Raw genomic sequence first — 23,547 nt, 5'->3', positions numbered from 1 at the left:
TTGAGTCAATTTGAGGTGTACCTGTGGATGTATTTCAAGGCCTACCTTCATTCTCAGTGCCTCTTTGCTTGAGATCATGGTAAAATCAAAAGAAATCAGCCAAGACTTCAGAAAACAAATTGTAGTCCTCCACAAGTCTGGTTCATCCTTGGGAGCAATTTCCAAATGCCTGAAGGTACCACGTTCATCTGTACAAACAATAGTACGCAATTATAAGCACAGTGGGACCACGCAGCCGTCATACCGCTCAGGAAGGAGACGCACTCTATCTCCTAGAGATGAACGTACTTTTGTGCGAAAAGTGCAAATCAATCCCAGAACAACAGCATAGGACCTTGTGAAGATGCTGGAGGACACAGGTACAAAAATATCTATATCCACAGTAAAACAAGTCCTATATCGACATAACCTGAAAGGCACCTCAGGAAGGAAGAAGTCACTGCTCCAAAACCGCCATAAAAAAAGCCAGACTATGGTTTGCAACTGCACATGTGCACAAAGAATGTACTTTTTGGAGAACTTCTGACCCACTGGGAATGTGATGAAAGAAATCAAAGCTGAAATAAATCATTCTCTCTACTATTATTCTGACATTTCACATTCTTAAAATAAAGTGGTGATCCTAACTGACCTAAAACTGTTAATATGTACTAGGATTAAATGTCAGGAATTGTGAAAAACTGAGTTTAAATGTATTTGGCTCAGGTGTATGTAAACTTCCGACTTCAACTGTATATAATATTCTCTTTAATATATACACTACCGTTCAAAAGTTTGGGGTCACTTAAGAAATGTCCTTGTTTTTGAAATAAAAGTTTTAAAAAATTGTCCATTAAAATAACATCAAATTGATCAGAAATAAAGGGTAGATATTGTTAATCTTGTAAATGACTATTGTAGCTGGAAACGGCAGATTTTTTTATGGAATATCTACATAGGCGTACAGAGGCCCATTATCAGCAACCATCACTCCTGTGTTCCAATGGCACGTTGTGTTAGCTAATCCAAGTTTATCATTTTAAAAGGCTAATTGATCATTAGAAAACCCTTTTGCAATTATGTTAGCACAGCTGAAAACTGTTGTCCTGATTAAAGAAGCAATAAAACTGGCCTTCTTTAGACTAGTTGAGTATCTAGAGCAGGGGTCGGGAACCTTTTTGACTAAGAGAGCCATGAAAGCAAATATTTTGGAAATTTATTTCAGTGAGAGCCATATAATATATTTTAAACGTGAATTCAACTAAATGTCAGTATAATAAGCCTCTGAATTTGTCGAAGTGCCGCTTTACATTCGACCGTTTCATCAATGTAATTTTGTCATTGCAAATTAGACACACCGCAGAACCTGCTCTCTCCACAAAGGCGAATTCTTCGGTCCATTCGTCCTGAAATGTACGATACTCGTCATCTTTTTTCTTTTTGCCATCTTCTTCGTCGAAGGGTTAGCTTTGAGCTAATGACCGAGCAGACTGATTCAAAAGGAGGCGTTTACTCTGTTTTACCTAGCAACGGCCGGCGTAGGCCAGTATCATTTAATTAAAATAATGGACAATTGCTCCTGCAGCCCTGAACAGGACATGAGCAGTGAAAAATCGATGGTTGGATTAAAACAAGTGAGAATAGGCCTCCAGGGTGGCGCAGTGGTCTAGAGCACTGCATCGCAGTGCTAGCTGCGCCACCAGAGTCTCTGGGTTCGCGCCCAGGCTCGGTCGCAGCCGGCCGCGACCGGGAGGTCCGTGGGGCGATACACAATTGGCTTAGCGTCGTCCGGGTTAGGGAGGGTTTGTTCGGTAGGGATGTCCTTGTCTCATCATGCTCCAGCAACTCCTGTGGCGGGCCGGGTGCAGTGCGCGCTAACCGAGGGGGGCGGGTGCACGGTGTTTCCTCCGACACATTGGTTGCGGCTGGCTTCCGGGTTGGAGGCGCGCTGTGTTAAGAAGCAGTGCAGCTTGGTTGGGTTGTGCTTCGGAGGACGCATGGCTTTCGACCTTTGTCTCTCCTGAGCCCGTACGGGAGTTGTAGCGATGAGACAAGATAGTAATTACTAGCGATTGGATACCACGAAAATTGGGGAGAAAAGGGGATAAAAAAAATAATAATAAAAAAAATCACACTTTTTTTTTTTTTTTTTTTTTTTTTTTGATCTGCGAGCCAGATGCAATCATCAAAAGAGCCACACCTGGCTCGGGAGCCATAGGTTCCCGACCCCTGATCTAGAGCATCAGCATTTGTGGGTTCGATTACATGCTCAAAATGGCCAGAAACAAAGAACTTTCTTCTGAAACTCGACAGTCTATTCTTGTTCTGAGAAATGAAGGCTATTCCATGCAAGAAATTACCAAGAAACTGAAGATCTCGTACAACGCTGTGTACTACTCCCTTCACAGAACAGTGCAAACTGGGTCTAACCAGAATAGAAAGAGGAGTGGGAGGCCTCGGTGCACAACTGAGCAAGACGACAAGTAGATTAGAGTGTCTAGTTTGAGAAACAGACGCCTCACAAGTCCTCAACTGGCAGCTTCATTAAATAGCACCCGCAAAACACCAGTCTCAACGTCAACAGTGAAGAGGCGACTCCGGGATGCTGGCCTTCTAGGCAGAGTTCCTCTGTCCAGTGTCTGTTCTTTTGCCCATCTTAATCTTTTCTTTTTATTGGACAGTCTGAGATATGGCTTCTTCTTTTTTTTTTACTCTGCCTAGAAGGTCAGCATCCTGGAGTCGCCTCTTCATTTACAACATGTCTGCACGGTATTTCTGATAAATGTTATGTTATTTTAATGGGGGAAAATGTACTTTTCTTTAAAAAACAAGGACATTTCTAAGTGACCCCAAACTTTTGAACGGTAGTGTATGTCCATGCTCTTACTCAGTTGTGCACCGGGGCCTCCAACTCCTCTTTCTATTCTGGTTAGAGCCAGTTTGCGCTGTTCTGTGATAAATACAGTACCAGTCAAAAGTTTGGACACACCTACTCATTCCAGGTTTTTATTTTTTATTTATTTGTTTCTACATTGTAGAATAAAACTATGAAATAACACATATGGAATCATGTAGTAACCAAAAAAGTGTTAAACAAATCAAAATATATTTTATATTTGAGATTCTTCAAAGTAGCCACCCTTTTCCTTGATGACAGCTTTGCACACTCTTGGCATTCTCTCATGAGGAGGTAGTCACCTGGAATGCATTTAAATTAAGAGGTGTGCCTTGTTAAAAGTTAATTTGTGGAATTTCTTTCCTTCTTAATACATTTGACCCAGTCAGTTGGGTTGTGACAAGGTAGGAGTGGTATACTGAATATTATGGAAGGAACAGCTCAAATAAGCAAAGAGAAATGACAGTCCATCATTACTTTAAGACAGGAAGGTCAGTCAATCTGGAAAATTTGAGGAACCTTTTTGGTAACTACATGATTCCATATGTGTTATTTCATAGTTTTGATGTCTTCACTATTATTCTACAATGTAGAAAATAGTCAAAATAAGAAAAACCCTTGATTGAGTAGGTGTGTCCAAACTTTTCACTGGTATTGTGTATATACAACCACACACACAATTGAGTGCACAAAACATTAGGAACACCTGTTCTTTCAATTGCATAGACGGACCAGGAAAATCCTGGTGAAAGCTATGATCCCTTATTGATGTCACTTGTTAAATCCACTTCAATCAGTGTTAAAGAAGGATTTTTAAGCCTTGAGACAATTGAGACATGGGTTGTGTATGTGTGCCATTCAGAGGGTGAATGGGTAAGACAAAAAATGTAAGTGCCTTTGAATGGGGTATGGTAGTAGGTGCCAGGTGAACCGGTTTGTGTCAAGAACTGCAACGCTGCTGGGTTTTTAACGCTCAACAGTTTCCCGTGTGTATCAAGAATGGTACACCGCACAAAGGACATCCAGCCAACTTGACACAACTGTGGGAAGCATTGCAATCAACATGGGTCAGCATTCCTGTGGAATACTTTCGACACCTTCTTGAGTTGTTGCCCAATGTATTGAGGCTGTTCTGGGGGAGGGGGGGGTGCAACTCAATATTAGGAAGGTGTTCTTAATGTTTTGTACACTGTGTTTATTATCCCATTAAATTTATAAAACAATCCCCTGAATTAATTAATGCATATTTTTGGGGGTTGCAGTGGATCCAACTTCAACTGTCAGTCTGGAGGCCAGTTTCAGGGTGATGAGTTTGGTGGAGGGGGTCCCGATGACAACATGCAGCAGAGTGGACCCAATGGCCCACCCCCTGTCCTCCCTCCGGGGTCTCCCCCTGGCTCCATGGGGGGTCCCTCTCCTCCCTATCCATCCCACACTGGGCCACCAATGCAGCAACAGCAGAACCCCCCTGGACAGCACCCCCAACACCAACCACCCCATGGGTTCCCCATGCCACCACCTCCAGGTATTTACTAGCTTTCTTCTCTATATATTGGGTTCTCTCAATGCATATGTAGAGTTTGATTAATTAAAAGCTCTCATTTGCTGTTTATTCCTGCCTCCAGGTCCGCCACCACCCTTCCTGGGTCACCGACCCAATATGAACTTGAACCCCAATATGAACATGAACCTCCAGAGGCCCCCTCCACCGTTCCCTCCATTCCCAGACCCCATGCAGATGCTTCAGAACATGAACGTGCCGTTCCAAACCATGGGAGCCGTGGGCCAAAACCCTGCAGAGTTCTTTAACAACTTCTTCAGGAACCAGGCTCAGGCCATGGGCCAAGGAGGTTGGTTTTACAATGATACATGGATGAATGTCTCTTATAGTAAGGAATAAGCAGATAATGCAGATAATAGCCATCAATTTGTTATGTCAAGGATTTAATTATTTACAGTATGTGGGTTTTTCAGTCTAAATGCTCCAAGCAATGACCATATTCTATTCTGTTGTGTTATAGCTTTCCTTTTTTTATATTCAGTTCTTTCGATGTGTTAGCAGATGTTGATTCATTAAAACCTCTCACTCTCTGCATATTCTTCCTCATATCTCCTCACCTCCTCTCTCCATTAGACATGGGTATGCCTTTCAGTCAGAACACCTCCCAACAGCAGGGGAGCCCTGACTCCCAAATGCTGTCCCAGATGCAGGGCCTACCCCCTGCAGTACAGAAGGCCCTGCTCCTACACCTACAGCAGCAGCAAGGCAGTGAGCCACAAGGTTTTGAGGAACAAGGTGGCAAGACCCCTAAAGGTGAGTGTGAAGGATTACTTATTTACAGCAAAGTAAAACAGTCTTGTACTCATCACCAAATATGACCATTTAATAACTAGGGTACACATTTCACAGATATTGCACAGTATGCTTGGTTGCACTTGCTTGGTAATACTTAAATCATGCTTATACTGTATAATCGTCATGAACATAACTTACATGCTCTACACCAGGGTTCCCCAACGGTTATGAACATAACTTACATGCTCTACACCAGGGTTCCCCAACTGTCATGAACATAACTTACTGGCGGCCGCCCGCGGGTGGTTTTATTTGGCTCGCCAATATTTGTTTTATTTATTTTTTCATAAATGGACATAAGACAATAAACAAGTATATATATTTTTTTTTACCCCCTTTTTCGTGATATCCAATTGTTAGTAGTTACTGTCTTGTCTCATCGCTACAACTCCCGTACGGGCTCAGGAGATACGAAGGTCGGGAGCCATGGGTCCTCCGAAACACAACCCAACCAAGCCGCACTGCTTCTTAACACAGCGCGCATCCAACCCGGAAGCCAGCCGCACCAATGTGTCGGAGGAAACACCGTACACCTAGCGACCTGGTGTACTGTGCACTGCGCCCGGCCCGCCACAGGAGTCGCTAGTGCGCGATGAGACAAGGATATCCCTACCGGCCAAACCCTCCCTAACCTGGACGACGCTGGACCAATTGTGCGTCGCCCCATGGACCTCCCGGTCGCGGCCGGCTGCGACAGAGCCTGGGCTCGAACCCAGAGTCTCTGGTGGCACAGCCTTAGACCAATGCGCCACCCGGGAGGCTTATAAACAAGTCATTTTAATTTAAGAAATCTGTTCCCAAGTATTCCCACACATAATAGAGAGATACAAGATCGTATATAAATGTAATCCAGGTTTGAAATTGTTATGTTTTAGTCAAATATATCTGCTTGGGCTTCTTGCGGTTAATTTGCAGTCTACAAATTATTTGTAATTATGTTCCGGCCTCCCAACCATCCACTCAAGAAAAAATTGGCCCCCGGCTGAATCTTGTTGATGATCCCCGCTCTACACATTTCAGATGACTCTACTAACTGGTACTCCAGTGATGACGAGGATGGGAACTGTGTCACGGCCATTCTTAAGTCTCTGAAGAAACAGAATGAGAAGCTCCAGCAGGGGCCACAGTCCATCAAACACCCCTCTGTTCCCCAGTTGGCCCCTGGAGACCCCAGGCTGCAGAAGGAGCGGGCCCCACCCAGTGACCCCCGTATGAAGGCAGCAGACCCCCGCCAGAGACCACCAGACAACATGAGGAAAGAGCCCGACTCCAGCGGGGGCCCCAGACAGGCCAGGGACCCCAGGAAGGTATAGATATCTAGCCTACTGTTTAATGCTGGTGCATGTCTGTTGTTGTTACTCTGTATTGAGCTTTTATGCTGAAAAACCAATCTCCTTTTTGATGACATTAAAGTGTTTGAATCTAATCTAATAAGGTGAGGCCCCTGGAGCCACCCAACTCCTTCAAACCAGAGCTCCACCACCATCGCCAGCACCACCACAATAAGGCTCCAGCCAGAGAGGAGGATGAGGATGGAGAGAGGGAGCTAAGAGAGCGGGCTGCTCTCATCCCGTTGGATTCCTGCCCAGGTATAACCCTAATATTTTAAACGCCTATTTCTTTTGAATGCTGCTGCAGCTGCTGTCGTTGTTTTCTAGCCTAGTATTTCATCTTTTTTACATTTTTATTCATCATACAATTCAGAGTCCTACTGACATCTGCCATGTGAATGAAATTAAATAGAATAGAATATAAAACTTTGTTGTCCATAACAATATTTCAAATGTTGATGAAATTAACTTTTAGGGGTGATGCTCCGCGACCCACGCTGCCAGCTGCAGCAGTTCAGCCACATCCGTGTAGACGTTGTGTTACAACGCCCGGCCTACGCCTCAACCGTGGTCTGGTCGGCTGAGGATCTCATCCCCTCACTGGTGCCCAAACAGGAGCACTCCATCAATCTACCTCTACCGCCCCTCATCGCTGACGCACAGATGAACCGAACCAACAATAGGACCAGGACTTTATCCCCTGACCACTCCACCATAACCACCTCCACCACCCCTCCACACATGGACCCTCGCCTGGTCGCTGCCCGTCTGAAGGAGGGTGTGCTGGGTGTGGGGGTTGGACTAGGCAGGCTCCCCTCCAGGACACTGGAGCCCAGGGGGTCAACAGAGAGGTTGTTGGATCCCAGGCAACACAAGGCCCTGGGTTTGGACCCGCGGATAGGTCGGTCAGGTAGTGTGGACACTAAGCTCCCTATCCTGAGGGAGACGGAGAGAGGAGGTGGTGCTGGAGGAGACCCCAGGTTGCAGAGGAGCAGTGCTAGTGGAACCTCTTCCTCCAAAACCACTACGTTAACATTTTCAGCCCCGGCGCCAGCTCCATCTAAATTTGAGGCTGAGAAGCCAGAGAAGCTCTGTCCGTACGCCCCAGGGCGTCTGTCCTCCTCCGGTGGTGGGTTAGAGAGCCCCACCACCTCCACCCTGCTAGGGGGCATCAGCCTTTATGACCCCAGAAACCAGGCACCGCAGCTGGGCCAGCGGGATGAGACAGAGCCCCAGAGGAAGACTGGGATCCTCAAACTACCAGCCAAGAGAGAAAACACTAACACTAAAACTCCACCATCATCCTCGCTCTCGCCAACCCAGCGATCTGGAGGGTCTGTATCCACACAGGATGTCAAGGGCGGTACCGAGACCGCCATGGATGGGTCTGGGTCCAAAAGTCGTCCACCTCCTACCCTCTCCTCTGCTCCTACAGTGACAACGTCAGGGTCGGAGCCTCCCAGCTCCCCAGTCAAATCCTCCGCCCCCGCGGTCCACCACCTACCCATCCAGGCCCTGGCAGGCCTGATCAGGCCCCCCTACACAGACCCCAGACAGGTCAAACAGGTAGAGGAGGAGACCAAGCAGCAGGAGGAGAAGGAGCTGGAGAAGGGAGAAGAGGAGGAGAAGATGGAGGAAGCAAAGGAGAAGGAGGAGACAGAAGACGATAGGCCGCTGAAAGACGTATTCAAGACCTTCGACCCCACTGCCTCCCCTTTCAGTCAGTAAATACTCATCAGTCAGTAAATACTCCTATTTTGAAATATATAAAAACACTCCTGTGTTGCAATGTTTCTAAATATATTGACAACTTAGTAAAATATACTGTATGTTCTGTACATTTATTAGAAACTTGTATGTATCATTATTATTGAGCTTTACATATTTATTTCACCTGTATATAAAACTGTCTGTTCTACAGGATCTGTTGAGAATAGACTCACTTGTCACTAACTGTATTGTACATTGATAGAGATAGTCCCTGTCTGTCGCTTCAAGACACAGACATTTGATCATGTTATTATACAGTACAAGGCTACCAGTCATGGCAGCATAGACAGTAGGGTAGATGCTGGCTGTGCAAAGACTTGGTTTATGTACAGTATAACTATCTTAAGTCTATAGGGATGTTATTGGTCTTTGAAAGGGAGTTAAGATATGGACAGTATTAAGGGTTTAACTTTCATATCAAAATATGTAATATTAAGGAACTATATTAAAATGTTTTTTTTATGAAACAGTACAGTATTTTCGGCTAGGTCTACACCCTTTGAAAAAAATGAACATTTAAAAAACAAACAATACAGTCCTATATACCAGAACACTAAGTAAACCTAGAATCTCAGTTATTTTTCCTTTTGATCTTATATTTTAATATTATTTACAGACACTTTTACATTTGTGTTCCATGCTCACTATGGTGGTTAAGAAATAAGAATATTGAAAGTGGGTGTAACATGGGTTTCATTTGGTCCATTTTGTGTGATTATGAATGGTGCTACATTTGAGATTGACTGAATTGAACTTATTTTTATTATATGCTATTAGGTCACATTTTAAATGGCTTGTTTTGTATCATAAACGCAGTGTTTTTTATGAATGGTGTAATCTGGGTTATGTCATGTTTGTTTTGTTTTATAATGTCAATATGGTTGATCAAATATTGTCTAAACGGTCAAACTCAAAGATGCTCATCATGTTGAAATGCCTTTTTAAGCAGTGTCTTAAAAATAATAATCCATATATGACATCTTTATGTTGTGAGATGTATTTATGTATAGCCAAAGGACATGTACATTACTTATATTCCTCTTTTTTCCCTTCTTTTTTTGTCAATACATAACATCCATATGCAAACAACAATATACAGTCACAAACATCCACAACATCAGCCCTGCCTAGAACCACCCTCTCACACCCCCATCTCCAGCAACACTCTCCGCCAGACCACATGGCCTCAAACTGCATCATTTTGTTTCTCCTTCACCCACCACTTTCAACATTTAGATAATAAAGGATTTTACTTTTCCATTGTGTTACCGATGGAGGATTGGTTGATTTTCAGTTTGTAAGTATACGTTTTTTTCAAGATAATTGACGAGAAAAATCTCGTCCAACCCATCGGGTATCTCACTGCACCCTCATATGCCATGTCTTGAAATATGCAGACAGATAGATTAAAAGTACATTTACATTGTAATACTTCTGACAGACAACATTCTAACTCTGCCAATAACTTTGGGACTTTATAGCATTCCCAGGAGGCATGAATTATTGAGTCATTGTTCGTTTTACACTTAAGACATGACTCTGCCATTGTGCTGTAGAATTTGTGAATTTTGTCTCGTGTAATAAATTTAAAACATTAGTTTATACTGGATTAAGCGTACATTTTTGTTAACTGTAATTTCGTTAGTTATGTTCCAACATTCCCTCAATCTTGTACCAATATCAGTTATTTTTTAGTCTTGGTTACAATGGATTATATTTTTTTGTCCGAGATTGTCAGTCGGATAGGCTCTCTGCAGGTTTTGTATATCTTACCTATCATATGAACATCCTTTTCTGACACAAATAGGATTCCCTCAAGATTGCTCTGATGTCCAAAATATTTCAAATTCACATTCCTTGATCTTAAGCTTTTTGGTATTTTCAAAATAGCCTTTACAGCCAAGCATTTCTGTGAAGTGTAATGCATTGCACATCATGTGCTTGCTAACATATCTAGTATTTTACGAAATGTGGTCACAAAACCTTTGTCATAGGAACAAAGTGCTGGACACTGAGTCTTATTTCATTACATTTCCCCAAAGTTGTGTGTCCCGTGGACATATGTTTACATGGTAGCAACAAGTAGTTCCTGGTGTCCAGTCAATGGGGTTTGACACGTTCACTTGAATCCCTGCTTCTGTATGTGCATAGGAGGGGCCAGGCTGGGGGATTCTCTGTGCTGGGAGGTTCTCCTCAGGCCAAGATCATCTGTGTCTGAGTTACAGTTCTGCTGGGCTCGGTGCATTTGTAGGTTCCTCTTCCACTGGAAACAGAGCGCTGCTGCCTCCACCCCATCTGAGTTGGGCTCCGGCTGTCTCAAACCCTGTTTGGCAGATTGCTATCTGTTATGGTAAATGTGTAAAATCGGGAAATCTATACATTTACCAGGAAATATATACATTCCCTATCAATTGTAAATGTACAGGTTTACCAGGGAATCCATACATTTATGGGGCAGGGAATGTATACATCTCCCACAGTGAATCTGTACATCTCCCGATAGTGGTTATTACCTTGATGCAGGCTGTCTCTGCTGCTCTGACCCCATGCAGAACTATCTGAAGCAGGTTCTGGGCATTCTTCACAAGGATCTCATCTGAAGACTTGCTTCCTGGGGTCAATGCATTAACACTGTGGAAATAGATGTATGTAACTTGAATTAGTTCTGATCTAATTTAGGATATTAGATTCTGTGGATGTTTGTATAATATAAATACATTATTGTTATCAGTGAACAGGATGAAAAATACAGAACTGGAAACGAGGTGAAGATCATTGATGTAAATTAGAATAGGAAGGGACCAAGTATGGACCCTTGAGGGACTCCCACAAGTTATATTCAGGTATTTGGACTGCTATTCCATAAGGCAAAATGTTTCTTGTTGGGAAGGTAACGTCTACATAAGTTGTCTATTGTAATACATCTGCTGGTGTAAAAGGTGTTTCATAAATACATTGAATTGATTGGTTTGAATGATTGATCGCTCACCTGGAGATGATAGTGAGTTGGTTGGTGATGGTGAGAATCTGTTCCACTCTGAGAGACAGTTCAGCAGTACACTGTTTGTCCAGACAGTGGTTTGATATGACCTTCACAAAGTGGGTGATGTATTGGCAATTCGAGACCACGCCTTTTGCTGTGCTGACAAACATCTCTTTGCTCTGTAATATAGATCAACACTACATGTCCAGAAGTATGTGGACACTTGCTCGTCAAACACCTCATTCCAAAATCATGTGCATTAATATGGAGTTGGCCCCCCCTTTGCTGCTATAACAGCCTCCACTCTTCAGGGAAACATTTCCACTAGATGTTGGAACATTGCTGCGGGGACTTGCTTCCATTCAGCCACAAGAGCATTAGTGAGGTTGGGCGATTAGGCATGGCTCACAGTCGACGTTCCAATTCATCCCAAAGGTGTTCGATGGGGTTGAGGTCAGGGCTCAGTGTAGGTCAGTCAAGTTCTTCCACACCGATCTTGACAAAACATTTCTGTATGGACCTCTTTGTGCACAGGGGCATTGTCATGATGAAACAGGAAAGGGCCTTCCCCAAACTGTTGCCACAAAGTTGGAAGCCAGAATAATCTAGATTGGCATTGTATGCTGCAGCGTTAAGATTTCCCTTCACTGGAACTAAGGGGCCTAGCCCGAACCATGAAAAACAGCCCCAGATCATTATTCCTCCTCCACAGTTGGCACTATGCATTTGGCCAGGTAGCGTTCTCCTGGCATCCGCCAAACCCAGATTCGTCCGTCTGACTGATGGTGAAGCGTGATTCATCACTCCAGAGAACGCGTTTCCACTGCTCCAGAGTCCAATGGCGACGAGCTTTACACCACTCCAGCCAATGTTTGGCTTTGCGCATGGTGATCTTAGTCCTGTGTGCGGCTGCTCTGACATGGAAACCCATTTCATGAAGCTGCCGACGAACAGTTCTTGTGCTGACGTTGCTTCCAGAGGCAGTTTGGAACTCGATAATGAGTGTTGCAACCGAGGACAGACAATTTTTGCACGCTACGCGCTTCAGCACTCGGCAGTCCCGTTATGTGAGCTTATGTGGCCTACCACTTCGCAGCTGAGACGTTGTTGCTCCTAGATGTTTCCCCTTCAGAATAAGATCACTTACAATTGACCGGGGCAGTTCTAGCAGGGCAGAAATGTGAAAACTGACTTACATTTACATTTAAGTCATTTAGCAGACGCTCTTATCCAGAGCGACTTACAAATTGGTGCATTCACCTTATGACATCCAGACTTGTTGGAAAGGTGGCACCCTATGACCGTGCGGCTGAAATAGTTGAATCCATTCATTTGAAGGGGTGTCCATATACTTTTAAGAAAATGATTAATCCGGACAAATAAATAGCAAATATTCAGGCATTCAGAATTCGTCCTGACTGCACTAAATACAATAAACAGATTGATTATTGGTGTAAGGTAGCCTAGCGGTTAGAGCATAGTTACAAATAATTTGTCGACCTCAAATTGACTGCAAGAAGCCCAAACAGATATAATATTTCACTATAACATTGATTACATTTATATACCATCACGTGTCTCTCTATTATGTTTGGGAATACTTGGGAACAGATTTGTTAAATGAAAATCACTTGGAGCTGATTTCCTGGTGTTTTTACAGTCTTTTATGTCCAACCATGAAAATAAATAAATTAAACCACCTTGCCCGTGGGCCAGTAACTAAAAGATTAAATATCTGAGCCGACAAGGTGATAAATCTGTTGACGTGCCATTGAGCAAGGCACTTAACCCTAATTTGCTCCAGGGGCGCCTTACTACTATGGCTGACCCTGTAAAACCACACATTTCACTGCACCTATCGAGTTTGTGAAAAATATATATATTGATTGATTGATTGTCATTACCAGTATGGGCCCTTTCCTCCTCAGGTACTGGGCCATGTGGTAGATCTGGTCTGCAATCTCCCTGGTTACCTGGACGATACGGTTGCCCCGAGCATCCCACCTGTCTGTCTCTTGTTTGAGGAACAAGGCGGTGTAGGTAAGAGATGGGGTGATTGTGGTGTAGGTGAGGGAAGGGGTGTAGTAAGTCAGGGATAGAGTGTCTCTGAAGAATGCAGACCTTGGGGCATCCTGCAAAGAAAGATGTGAACGTATACAGTGCATTTGGAAAGTATTCAGAACCCTTTACTTTTTCCACATTTTGTTACCTTACATCCTTGTTCTAAAATTAATTAAATTGTTTTTTTCCCCCTCATCAATCTACACACAATACCCCATAATAACATAGCAAAAACATTTTTTTTGACATTTTTGCAAATGTATAAAAATAAATAAAACTGAAATATAACATTTACATAAGTACTCAAACCATTTGCTCAGTACTTTGTTGAATAACTTTTGGCAGCGATTACAGCCTTGAGTCTTGTGTATGACGCGATAAGCTTGGCACACCTTTATTTTGGGAGTTTATCCCATTCTTCTCTGCAGATCTTCTCAAGCTCTGTCAGGTTGGATGGGGAGCGTCGCTGCACAGCTATTTATCAGGTCTCTCCAGAAATGTTCGATCGGGTTCAAGTCCGGGCTCTGGCTGGGCAACTCAAGGACATTGAGACTTGCCCGGAAGCCACGCCTGCGTTGTCTTGGCTGTGTGCTTAGGGTTGTTGTCCTGTTGGAAGGTGAACCTTCACCCCAGTCGGGGTTCCTGAGTGCTCTGGAGCAGGTTTTCATCAAGGATCTCTCTGTACTTTGCTCCGTTCATCTTTCCCTCGATCCTGACTAGTCTCCCAGTCCCTGCTGCTGACAAACACCCCCACAACATGATGTTGCCACCACCATGCTTCACCGTAGGGATGGTGCCAGGTTTCCTCCAGACGTGACGCTTGGCATTCAGGCCAAAGAGTTCAATCTTGGTTTCATCAGACCAGAGAATCTTGTTTCTCATGGTCGGAGAGTCCTTTAGGTGTCTTTTGGCAAAGTCCAAGCAGGCTGTCATGTGCCTTTTACTAAGGAGTAGCTTCCGTTTGGCTACTCTACCATAAAGGCATGATTGGTCGAGTGCTGCAGAGATGGTTGTCCTTCTGGAAGGTTCTCCCATCTCCACAGAGGAACTATGGAACTCTGTCAGAGAGACTATCGGGTTCATGGTCACCTCCCTGACTAAGGCCCTTCTCCCCTGATTAATCAGTTTGGCTGGGCGGCCAGCTCTAGGACGAGTCTTAATGGTTCCAAACTTCTTCCATTTAAGAATGATGGCGGTCACTGTGTTCTTGGGGACCTTCAATGCTGCAGACATTTTTTGGTACTCTTCCCCAGATCTGTGCCTCGACACAATCCTGTCTCGGGGCTCTGCGACAATTCATTCAACCTCATGGCTTGGTTTTTGCTCTGACATGCACTGTCAACTGTGGGACCTAAAATAGTGTGTGTCTTTCAAAATCATGTCCAATCAATTGAATTTACCACATGTGGACTCCAATCAAGTTGTAGAAACATCTCAGGAATAATCAATGGATGCAGCTGAGCACAATTTTGAGTCTCATAGCAAAGGGTCTGAATACTTATGAAAATAAGGTATCTGTTTTTTATTTTCAATAAATGTGCACTGTATATATAATCTAATGTACAGTTGAAGTCGGAAGTTTACATAAACCCTAGCCAAATACATATACATTTTTCACAATTCTTGACATTTAATCCCAGTAAAAATTCCCTGTCGTAGGTCAGTTAGGATCACCACTTTATTTTAAGAATGTGAAATGTTAGAATAATAGAAGAGAGAATGATTTATTTCAGCTTTTATTTATTTCATCACATTCCCAGTGGGTCAGATGTTTACATACACTCAATTAGTATTTGGTAGCATTGCCTTTAAATTGTTTAACTTGGGTCAAATGTTTCAGGTAGCCTTCCACAAGCTTCTCACAATAATATTAATAATATTCCAGTTTCAGCTGTTCTGCCTGCGGTTATGGAACCGCCACCTGTCCCAGACCTGTTGTTTTTCAACTCTTAATGATCAGCTATGAAAAGCCAACTGAAAATTATTCATGATTATTATTTGACCATGCTTGTCACTTATGAACATTTTTGAACATCTTGGCATAGTTCTGTTATAATCTCCACCCGGCACAGCCAGAAGAGGACTGGCCACCCCTCATAGCCTGGTTCCTCTCTAGGTTTCTTCCTAGGTTTTGGCCTTTCTAGGGAGTTTTTCCTAGCCACCGTGCTTCTACACCTGCATTCTAGCTGTTTGGGGTTTTAGGCTGGGTTTCTGTACAGCACTTCGAGATATTATCTGATGTACGAAGGGCTATATAAAATAAAATTGATTGATTGATTGATTGATTGAATAATTTGGGTGAATTTTGGCCCATTCCTCCTGACAGAGCTGGTGTAACTGAGTCAGGTTTGTAGGCCTCCTTGCTCGTACACGCTTTTTCAGTTCTGCCCACAAATTTTCTATATGATTGAAATCAGGGCTTTGTGATGGCCACTCCAATACCTTGACTTTGTTGTCCTTAAGCCATTTTGCCACAACTTTGGAAGTATGCTTGGGGTCATTGTCCGTTTGGAAGACCCATTTGTGACCAAGCTTGAACTTCCTGACTGATGTCTTGAGATGTTGCCTCAATATATCAACATAATTTTCCAGCCTCATGATGCCATCCATTTTGTGAAGGGCATCAGTCCCTCCTGCAGCAAAGCACCCCCACAACACGATGCTGCCACACCCGTACTTCACGGTTGGGATGGTGTTCTTCGGCTTGCAAGCCGCCCCTTTTTTCCTCCAAACATAACGATGGTCATTATGGCCAAACAGTTCTATTTTTGTTTCATCAGACTAGAGGACATTTTTCCAAAAAGTATGATCTTTGTGCAGTTGCAAACCGTAGCCTGGCTTTTTTATGGTGGTTTTGGAGCAGTGACTTCTTCCTTGCTGAGGTGCCTTTCAGGTTATGTCAATATAGGACTTGTTTTACTGTGGATATAGATACTTTTGTACCCGTTTGCTCCAGCATTTTCACAAGGTCCTTTGCTGTTGTTATGGGATTGAATTGTACTTTCGCACCAAAGTACGTTCATCTCTAGGAGACAGAACACGTCTCCTTCCTGAGCGTTATGACGGCTGTGTTGTCCCATGGTGTTTATACTTGCGTACTATTGTTTGTACAGATGAACGTGGTACCTTCAGGTGTTTGGAAATAGCTCCCAAGGATGAACCAGACTTGTGGAGGTCTACAATTTATTTTCAGAGGTATTGGCTGATTTCTTTTGATTTTCCCATGATGTCAAGCAAAGAAGCACTGAGTTTGAAGGTAGGCCTTGAAATAAATCCACAAGTACACCTCAAATTATGTCAATTAGCCTATCAGAAGCTTCTAAAACCATGACATAATTTTCTGGAATTTTCCGAGCTGTTTAAAGGCACAGTCAACTTAGTGTATGTAAACCTCTGACCCACTGGAATTGTGATACAGTGCATTATAAGTGAAATAATCTGTCTGTAAACAATTGCTCGAAAAATTACTTGTGTCATTGTCACGTTCTGACCATAGCTCTTTTGTCTTTTCTTTGTTTTAGTGTTGGTCAGGACGTGAGCTGAGTGGGCATTCTATGTTGTTTGTCTAGTTTTCCTGTTTCTGTGTTTGGCCTAATATGGTTCCCAATCAGAGGCAGGTGTTAGTCGTTTGTCTCTGATTGAGAGCCATATTTAGGTAGACTGTTTTGTGTTGGGTTTTTTGGGTGGTTGTCTTCTGTCTTTGTGTCTATGCACCAGATAGGACTGTTTTGGTTTTTCACATTTATTGTTTTGTATTTTTGTAGTGTTCATGTTTATCGTCGTTATTAAACATGTTGAACACTAACCGCGCTGCGCTTTGGTCCTCTCCTTCGTCCACAGAAGAAAGCCGTTACAGTCATGCACAAAGTAGATGTCCTAACCGACTTGCCAAAACTATAGTTTGTTAACAAGAAATTTGTGGAGTGGTTGAAAAACAAGTTTTAATGACTCCAACCTAAGTGTATGTAAACTTCCGACTTCAAATGTATATACTCTATATAATGTGAATATAATTCTCACAGAAAAATCACAAATACCGTACAATACAAAAGTAGATGATCTTGTATCTATGTAGTTAAAATATTTAAAGTATCAGCTATTCAATACTCACATATTGTTTTGTTGCCATCGCAGGTTCATATTTGGGCATGGCACCACAGATACTGGAATTCCGTTCTGTGGTATTTAAATTCTCTGGATTGGTTGTCTGCCAGGGTGCAATGTCTGGTTGGTAATCAAGCTTATTCAGAGTAGGAGAAAGATTGCTCTCAGTCATCCCTTCTTTGGAATCTCCTGGTGTTCCACCCTGCAGACCAACCTTCATAATAATAACACATGCATTTTATAACATGATTTTATTTGTATAATAATCTCAGTGTTACAGTGTGTGCTTTTAAACAAAGAAAACAAGGGGAATATAAACAACAAAGAGCTAAGTTAACTCTACCTTGACGTGTTCCTTCGCCTCCTGGCTTAGCCCATCCACCTTATAGATTTCCTCGGCTAAAAAGCGAGCCTTGGCCGACCAGCACTGTATCTGGATCTCCAGACTGAGAGTGTCGTAGACACAGTGGGTCTCCACTACCAGCCTGGCTCGGCTCACTATATCAGAGATCTGGAAGGACAGATGATCGTTGATGGACCTCAGGTTAATCCGAGCACGAGGGTTGCGAATGTAGTTGAAACAGTCTTCAACGCTCTTGGTAGCAGCTTTGGCGTTCTCGAAAAGCAACTCTGCAGCAGTCTCAAATGTTTCTTGGGCCTCCTTGGATGTCTTGTTATCTTTGTGGTGCTTGGAAGCCTTATAAGCAATGTTTACGATGTTTTGAATTGCGGTGACATAGTCCTTATTTGCTTTGTTCAAGTGGCCGGATAGCACCCTCATTTTAATCAGAAGCTGTCTTTGTAGAACTTCTGACCTGGCAAACTGGAGGACGCCTGAGAGAGATACAATGCAGAGGTCCTCAGCTACCTGTAAGTATGCCTCAGTGAGAGTCTTTAATTCCTCCTGAAGTTGTGTCAACGTTTTCACTTTGTAGGCGCTTTTACAATTCACGCTAGTCAGTCTCGCTGCCTCTTGGATTCGCAGTGAGTTCTCGGACATGGCCGCCAACCTTTTCTGAGGGGTCAACTGTCTCATCAACGTTTCCCTTGTTCCTAAAATCTTATCCAAAGAATTCAGTAAAACTTGGACTGACAGTGCCCACAGAATACAAGGCCCCTCAAGTTCATCTGCCTGACCTGATGTTGATGAGCTAGCAAGTTCTGTCAGCTCTCTTGTGTTGTTATGGGCTTTGTTCAGCTTGCTGTACAAAACTGTAAAGCTCTCCTGACAGTCACTTGGTGGCGTTATATCAGACGACGTCAACAGCTGCACCACATCGGCACACCAACTCATGACTTTGCTGAGTTCCTGAGAAATGGCAGTGGCTGACATGTTTCGTGGACGACCTTGAAACATTGAATAAACGGCGTGGTACCAGGTTCCAGCAGCTGGTAAGAGGACTTTCCTGATGTTGTTGATCAGGTCAGAGAACAGTGTACTGTGTTTGTAGAGACTGTCCGTGCTCATAGCTAAGCTCATTGCAGTCTCCTGAGCTGTCTGGACTAACTGAGGCGTCAGGGCCACTAACTCTGATCTGAAGATATCCAATGTCTGACTATCGACAGCGTCAACAATAGTTGAAGCTTCTTTCGCAGCCTGAGCGTAACAATTTGAAAGCTTGAGAACTCCTGTACAGGCTTTGCTGAGGACTGTTACATCTTTTTCTTTAGTCACAGTCACAACCTTATACAAGAGGGGCAAAAGGTCGAAATCAAGAGGCTTTGGGATTGGATTCGCTTCACCTGAAACAGCTGGCCCCTTTAAATCATCATTGAAGTCTTTGTCTGCCATCATAGGCTCTCTAATTTCTTTTTCTAAGAACTCAACTTTACATTCAACTGGTGAATCCCTTTCTGAAACATCTAGAACAGGAAACTGAAGGCCAAGGTCTCTTATTTCCTGATCCATAGCTGATCCTTGAACCTGATTGGTTGCTTGGACTGAGGATGAGACTATGCTCTGGCGTGCATCCTCTCGCAGTGGACTGAGGAGGTGTGGATGTTGCTGTCCATCCAGCCCTTCTCTTAACACTCTAAAGTGCTGGATCACCACAAATGCGTGATCTGAAAAGACAGAGTATACATTCACATCAAGACTGGAACCAGAGCACATGTCTCTGACAGATCCGACCACTTTGGCCTGTGACGCTTCAACCTGTTTCAACAGAACTAGGAGTCCATTGCGGTAGATGGGGTTGTCACTCTTGTCTACGTGTCTTCTAACAGAGTGAACCACCTGTTTTGTGTGGGAGATAAGGTCACCAGCATGCTTTCTGAACAGTTTGTGGTTCTGGGCTTTATACGCCGCGCCGCATCCACACTGGTCGTTAGCCATCTCGTGAATTGCCAAGCTAGTGAATTCTCTAACATCGATGATGTCACAAAGAGCATCCTGCAGCTGACCGGTCTCCTCTTCCCATCTCTCACACTGATCGTGGAGTTTCTGCACGGCCTCAAAGCAGTTCTCTAAGTCTGAACTGTCTTTATCCAACTCCAGTGCGAGAGGTTTGATCTCAGCCTTCAGACGCGTGAGGCATGCCCTTGAGTTCTCCACATTTTCTAGACTCTTAGAATCCGTGGCGAAAGCCGAGATGAAACTTGCAACCTGTATCATCCTATCAGCCTGTGAGAGAAGATCCATGAGCAATACATGGATAGAAACTGGATCTACCGGCAACTCTTCAACTGAATCATTCTCCAAGACTTGTCCAACCATATTCATCAGATCTTCGAGTGGACTTGACCCTGTAACAAACGTGTCCAGAACTTGATATAGAACTGCAGTCATCATAGCACTGTCAAGATTCTGGATTTGCTGCATCAGTGAAAAGCAGATACTCTGTAAATGCTGGTTCAGGTTATCATCATCGGGATTCTCTGGAAGCTTTACAAGCCTGGACATTTCTGACCAAAGATGTAGGACATGTCGACAATGATCCACCACACAGTGCTGAAGCTCCCTTTGTGAGGAGTTGGCCACCACCATGCAGTGGAACACAAGATCTCTTAAGAGGCTGTCAACGTTACTGATCGAAGAAGAGGAGGAAGAACTGGCCAGGAGCCTTATCAAACCATCACGCCTGTCAATGTAGTACCCACACGGACCTAAGGCAACACCACCTCTACGGCAATAACTCTCGAGTGTAGTTATAATGTCTTTCACAATGCTTTTCACCTTGTCCAGAATGTACGTTTTGGAGGCTTGGGCCTGCTCACTGGTTGGGTGTTTGATAGTGGTGACCATAGCCGTGTGAAGCATAGAGATGCATTTCCTCAAGGAGTCCAAAGAGTTGTGTAAGTGCTCCGTCTGCCTAGGATCCTGTAGGAAAACAGAAGATAAACAAAGACTTCAATTGCAACTACAGGTACATTGAGTGAGTGCTTAGCTGGTCCTCTTTTTTTCATTGTTACAGACTGTTGACTGCAAACAACCTTTCACTATTTTTACACAAGAGGATGGAGTTGAGTAGCCTGATCTCACGATAGCTCACACTCTGTTTCAATTGAGAATTGAAGTGAAACGATCAGTTTGCTTGACCAGGCTAAGAGTTGAGCATGTTCCCTCCCCTTACCTGCAGGGCTTCAGCCCGCTTCACTACCAGGTTGTTCAGGAGAACCAGGGCCTCAGTGAACGGATGGAAGGCCTTCAGTAGAGACAGGATGTCCAGGGAGGAAGATAGAGAGGATAGGCAGTCCAACACCCAGTCTGCAGCCGCTATGGTCTTTCTCACTTTTGCATCATCTTCCACTGAAAGTATCTAGATGACATATAAATATAAATAATTGTTCATTATGATTTTTGGAGGGTTTACTTGAATAATATTACATTTTATAATGAATATGATAATATTATACAACATGCTTTATAGGGTTATAAAGGGTTTTCTTGAACACTCTCCATATATTTTTCAGATAGTTGTAATTTTTCCAATTACATATGTTGTTCTACGACTATGTGAACCAACCTGGAAACAGATACTGTATGTTGTTTAATATTCATACGTTTGTATATACAAAGAACAGTTCATGATTATAACACATTATAATGGGTTCATTCATGCTCATCACAAGTCTTACAATGACAAGTCATAACAATTCTTATAACTTCACCATAACGCAGTATACAGTCGTGGCCAAAAGTTTTGAGAATGACACAAATATTAATTTTCACAAAGTTTGCTGCTTCAGTGTCTTTAGATATTTTTGTCAGATGTTACTATGGAATACTGAAGTATAATTACAAGCATTTCATAAGTGTCAAAGGCTTTTATTGACAATTACATGAAGTTGATGCAAAGAGTCAATATTTGCAGTGTTGACCCTTCTTTTTCAAGACCTCTGCAATCCGCCCTGGCATGCTGTCAATTAACTTCTGGGCCACATCCTGACTGATGGCAGCCCATTCTTGTATAATCAATGCTTGGAGTTTGTCAGAATTTGTGGGTTTTTGTTTGTCCACCCGCCTCTTGAGGATTGACCACAAATTCTCAATTGGATTAAGGTTTGGGAAGTTTCCTGGCCATGGACCCAAAATATTGGTGATTTGTTCCCCGAGCCACTTAGTTATCACTTTTTCCTTATGGCAAGTTGCTCCATCATGCTGGAAAAGGCATTGTTCGTCACCGAACTGTTCCTGGATGGTTGGGAGAAGTTGCTCTCGGAGGATGTGTTGGTACCATTCTTTATACATGGCTGTGTTCTTAGGCAAAATTGTGAGTGAGCCCACTCGATTGGCTGAGAAGCAACCCCACACATGAATGGTCTCAGGATGCTTTACTGTTGGCATGACACAGGACTGATGGTAGCGCTCACCTTGTCTTCTCCGGACAAGCTTTTTCCAGATGCCCCAAATAATAATCGGAAAGGGGATTCATCAGAGAAAATGACTTTACCCCAGTCCTCAGCAGTCCAATCCCTGTACCTTTGCAGAATATCAGTCTGTCCCTGATGTTTTTCCCGGAGAGAAGTGGCTTCTTGACACCAGGCCATCCTCCAAAAGTCTTCGCCTCACTGCGTGTGCAAATACACTCACACCTGCCTGCTGCCATTCCTGAGCAAGCTCTGTACTGGTGGTGCCCCGATCCCGCAGCTGAATCAACTTTAGGAGATGGTCCTGGCGCTTGCTGGATTTTCTTGGGCTCCCTGATGTCTTCTTCACAACAATTGAACCGCTCTCCTTGAAGTTCTCGATGATCCGATAAATGGTTGATTTAGGTGCAATCTTACTGGCAGCAATATCCTTGCCTTTGAAGCCCTTTTTTTGTGCAAAGCAATGATGACAGCACATGTTTCCTTGCAGGTAACCATGGTTGACAGAGGAAGAACAATGATTCTAAGCACCACCCTCCTTTTGAAGCTTCCAGTCTGTTATTCGAACTCAATCAGCATGACAGAGTGATCTCCAGCCTTGTCCTCGTCAACACTCACACCTGTGTTAACGAGAGAATCACTGACATGATGTCAGCTGGTCCTTTTGTGGCAGTGCTGAAAAGCAGTGAAAATGTTTTTTTGCGATTCAGTTCATTTGCATGACAAAGAGGGACTTTGTAATTAATTGCAATTCATCTGATCACTCTTCATAACATTCTGGAGTATATGCAAACTGCCATCATACAAACTGAGGCAGCAGACTTTGTGAAAATGTATATTTGTGTCATTCTCAAAAACTTTGGCCATGATTGTACCTGCAGACCTGCAGACGAAGTGTCACTACATAGGCTAATATTACTGTACTTTGACCAGTCCTAGCAGAACATTCTGTGTTGCAGTGATGAGCTCCTCTCTGTGCTCGGCTAGGCCAGGCTGGATATTGAGTTTCTGGGCTGCCAGGAGGACATGCTGTCCAGACACAGTCATCGGCTCCACTAGGGATGACATCTCTGTCCTCATTACCTCATCATCTGTGGCTTCTGAACGTCTTGGAAAAAAGCGAGAGAAAAAAAACAGCCTGGTTTTCATTTAATGTTGTTGTTATTTAGCCTGGAAACCAAACGGATATGAGCCATCAGCAGAGCCATCTATTTCTATATGCAATAAAAGGCTCTGGTAAAATGGAGCATATCAGTTT

General features: G+C 43.4%; 2 protein-coding genes across 2 annotated transcripts in view; one reads left to right on the top strand and one right to left on the bottom strand.

The window, feature by feature from the left end:
* Window positions 1-9,590, top strand: part of LOC129828783 (zinc finger CCCH domain-containing protein 6) — a 17,889-nt gene extending 8,299 nt beyond the window's left edge. The window contains exons 10-15 of the mRNA XM_055889985.1: window positions 4,138-4,400; window positions 4,501-4,725; window positions 5,010-5,189; window positions 6,252-6,538; window positions 6,667-6,820; window positions 7,038-9,590. Of these exons, the coding sequence (XP_055745960.1) occupies window positions 4,138-4,400; window positions 4,501-4,725; window positions 5,010-5,189; window positions 6,252-6,538; window positions 6,667-6,820; window positions 7,038-8,290 (2,362 nt within the window). The 3' untranslated portion in view covers window positions 8,291-9,590. The remainder of the gene's footprint in view (window positions 1-4,137; window positions 4,401-4,500; window positions 4,726-5,009; window positions 5,190-6,251; window positions 6,539-6,666; window positions 6,821-7,037) is intronic.
* LOC129828782 (uncharacterized) lies at window positions 9,311-23,547 on the bottom strand. The gene is made up of 8 exons (XM_055889984.1): window positions 23,214-23,547; window positions 21,053-21,238; window positions 17,824-20,799; window positions 17,488-17,694; window positions 13,220-13,447; window positions 11,322-11,494; window positions 10,846-10,963; window positions 9,311-10,655 (listed from the first exon to the last, which is right to left on the bottom strand). Exons 1-8 carry the CDS (start codon window positions 23,436-23,438, stop codon window positions 10,452-10,454), a joined length of 4,317 nt encoding a protein of 1,438 aa, XP_055745959.1. The 5' UTR covers window positions 23,439-23,547; the 3' UTR covers window positions 9,311-10,451.

The sequence above is a fragment of the Salvelinus fontinalis genome, chromosome 30 (genome assembly GCF_029448725.1).
Source record: "Salvelinus fontinalis isolate EN_2023a chromosome 30, ASM2944872v1, whole genome shotgun sequence".
NCBI lineage: Eukaryota > Metazoa > Chordata > Actinopteri > Salmoniformes > Salmonidae > Salvelinus > Salvelinus fontinalis.
This window is presented reverse-complemented; position numbering and strand designations above follow the sequence as displayed.

Coding starts and splice junctions, on each gene's coding strand:
- LOC129828782 (XM_055889984.1), bottom strand. CDS start 23,438: ATGAAAACCAGGCTGTTTTTTTTCTCTCGCTTTTTTCCAAGACGTTCA. Junction 21,239..23,213: donor TTCTGCTAGGACTGGTCAAA/GTACAGTAATAT, acceptor TATGTCATCTAG/ATACTTTCAGTGGAAGATGA. Junction 10,964..11,321: donor CAACTCACTATCATCTCCAG/GTGAGCGATCAA, acceptor CTATTTCCACAG/TGTTAATGCATTGACCCCAG.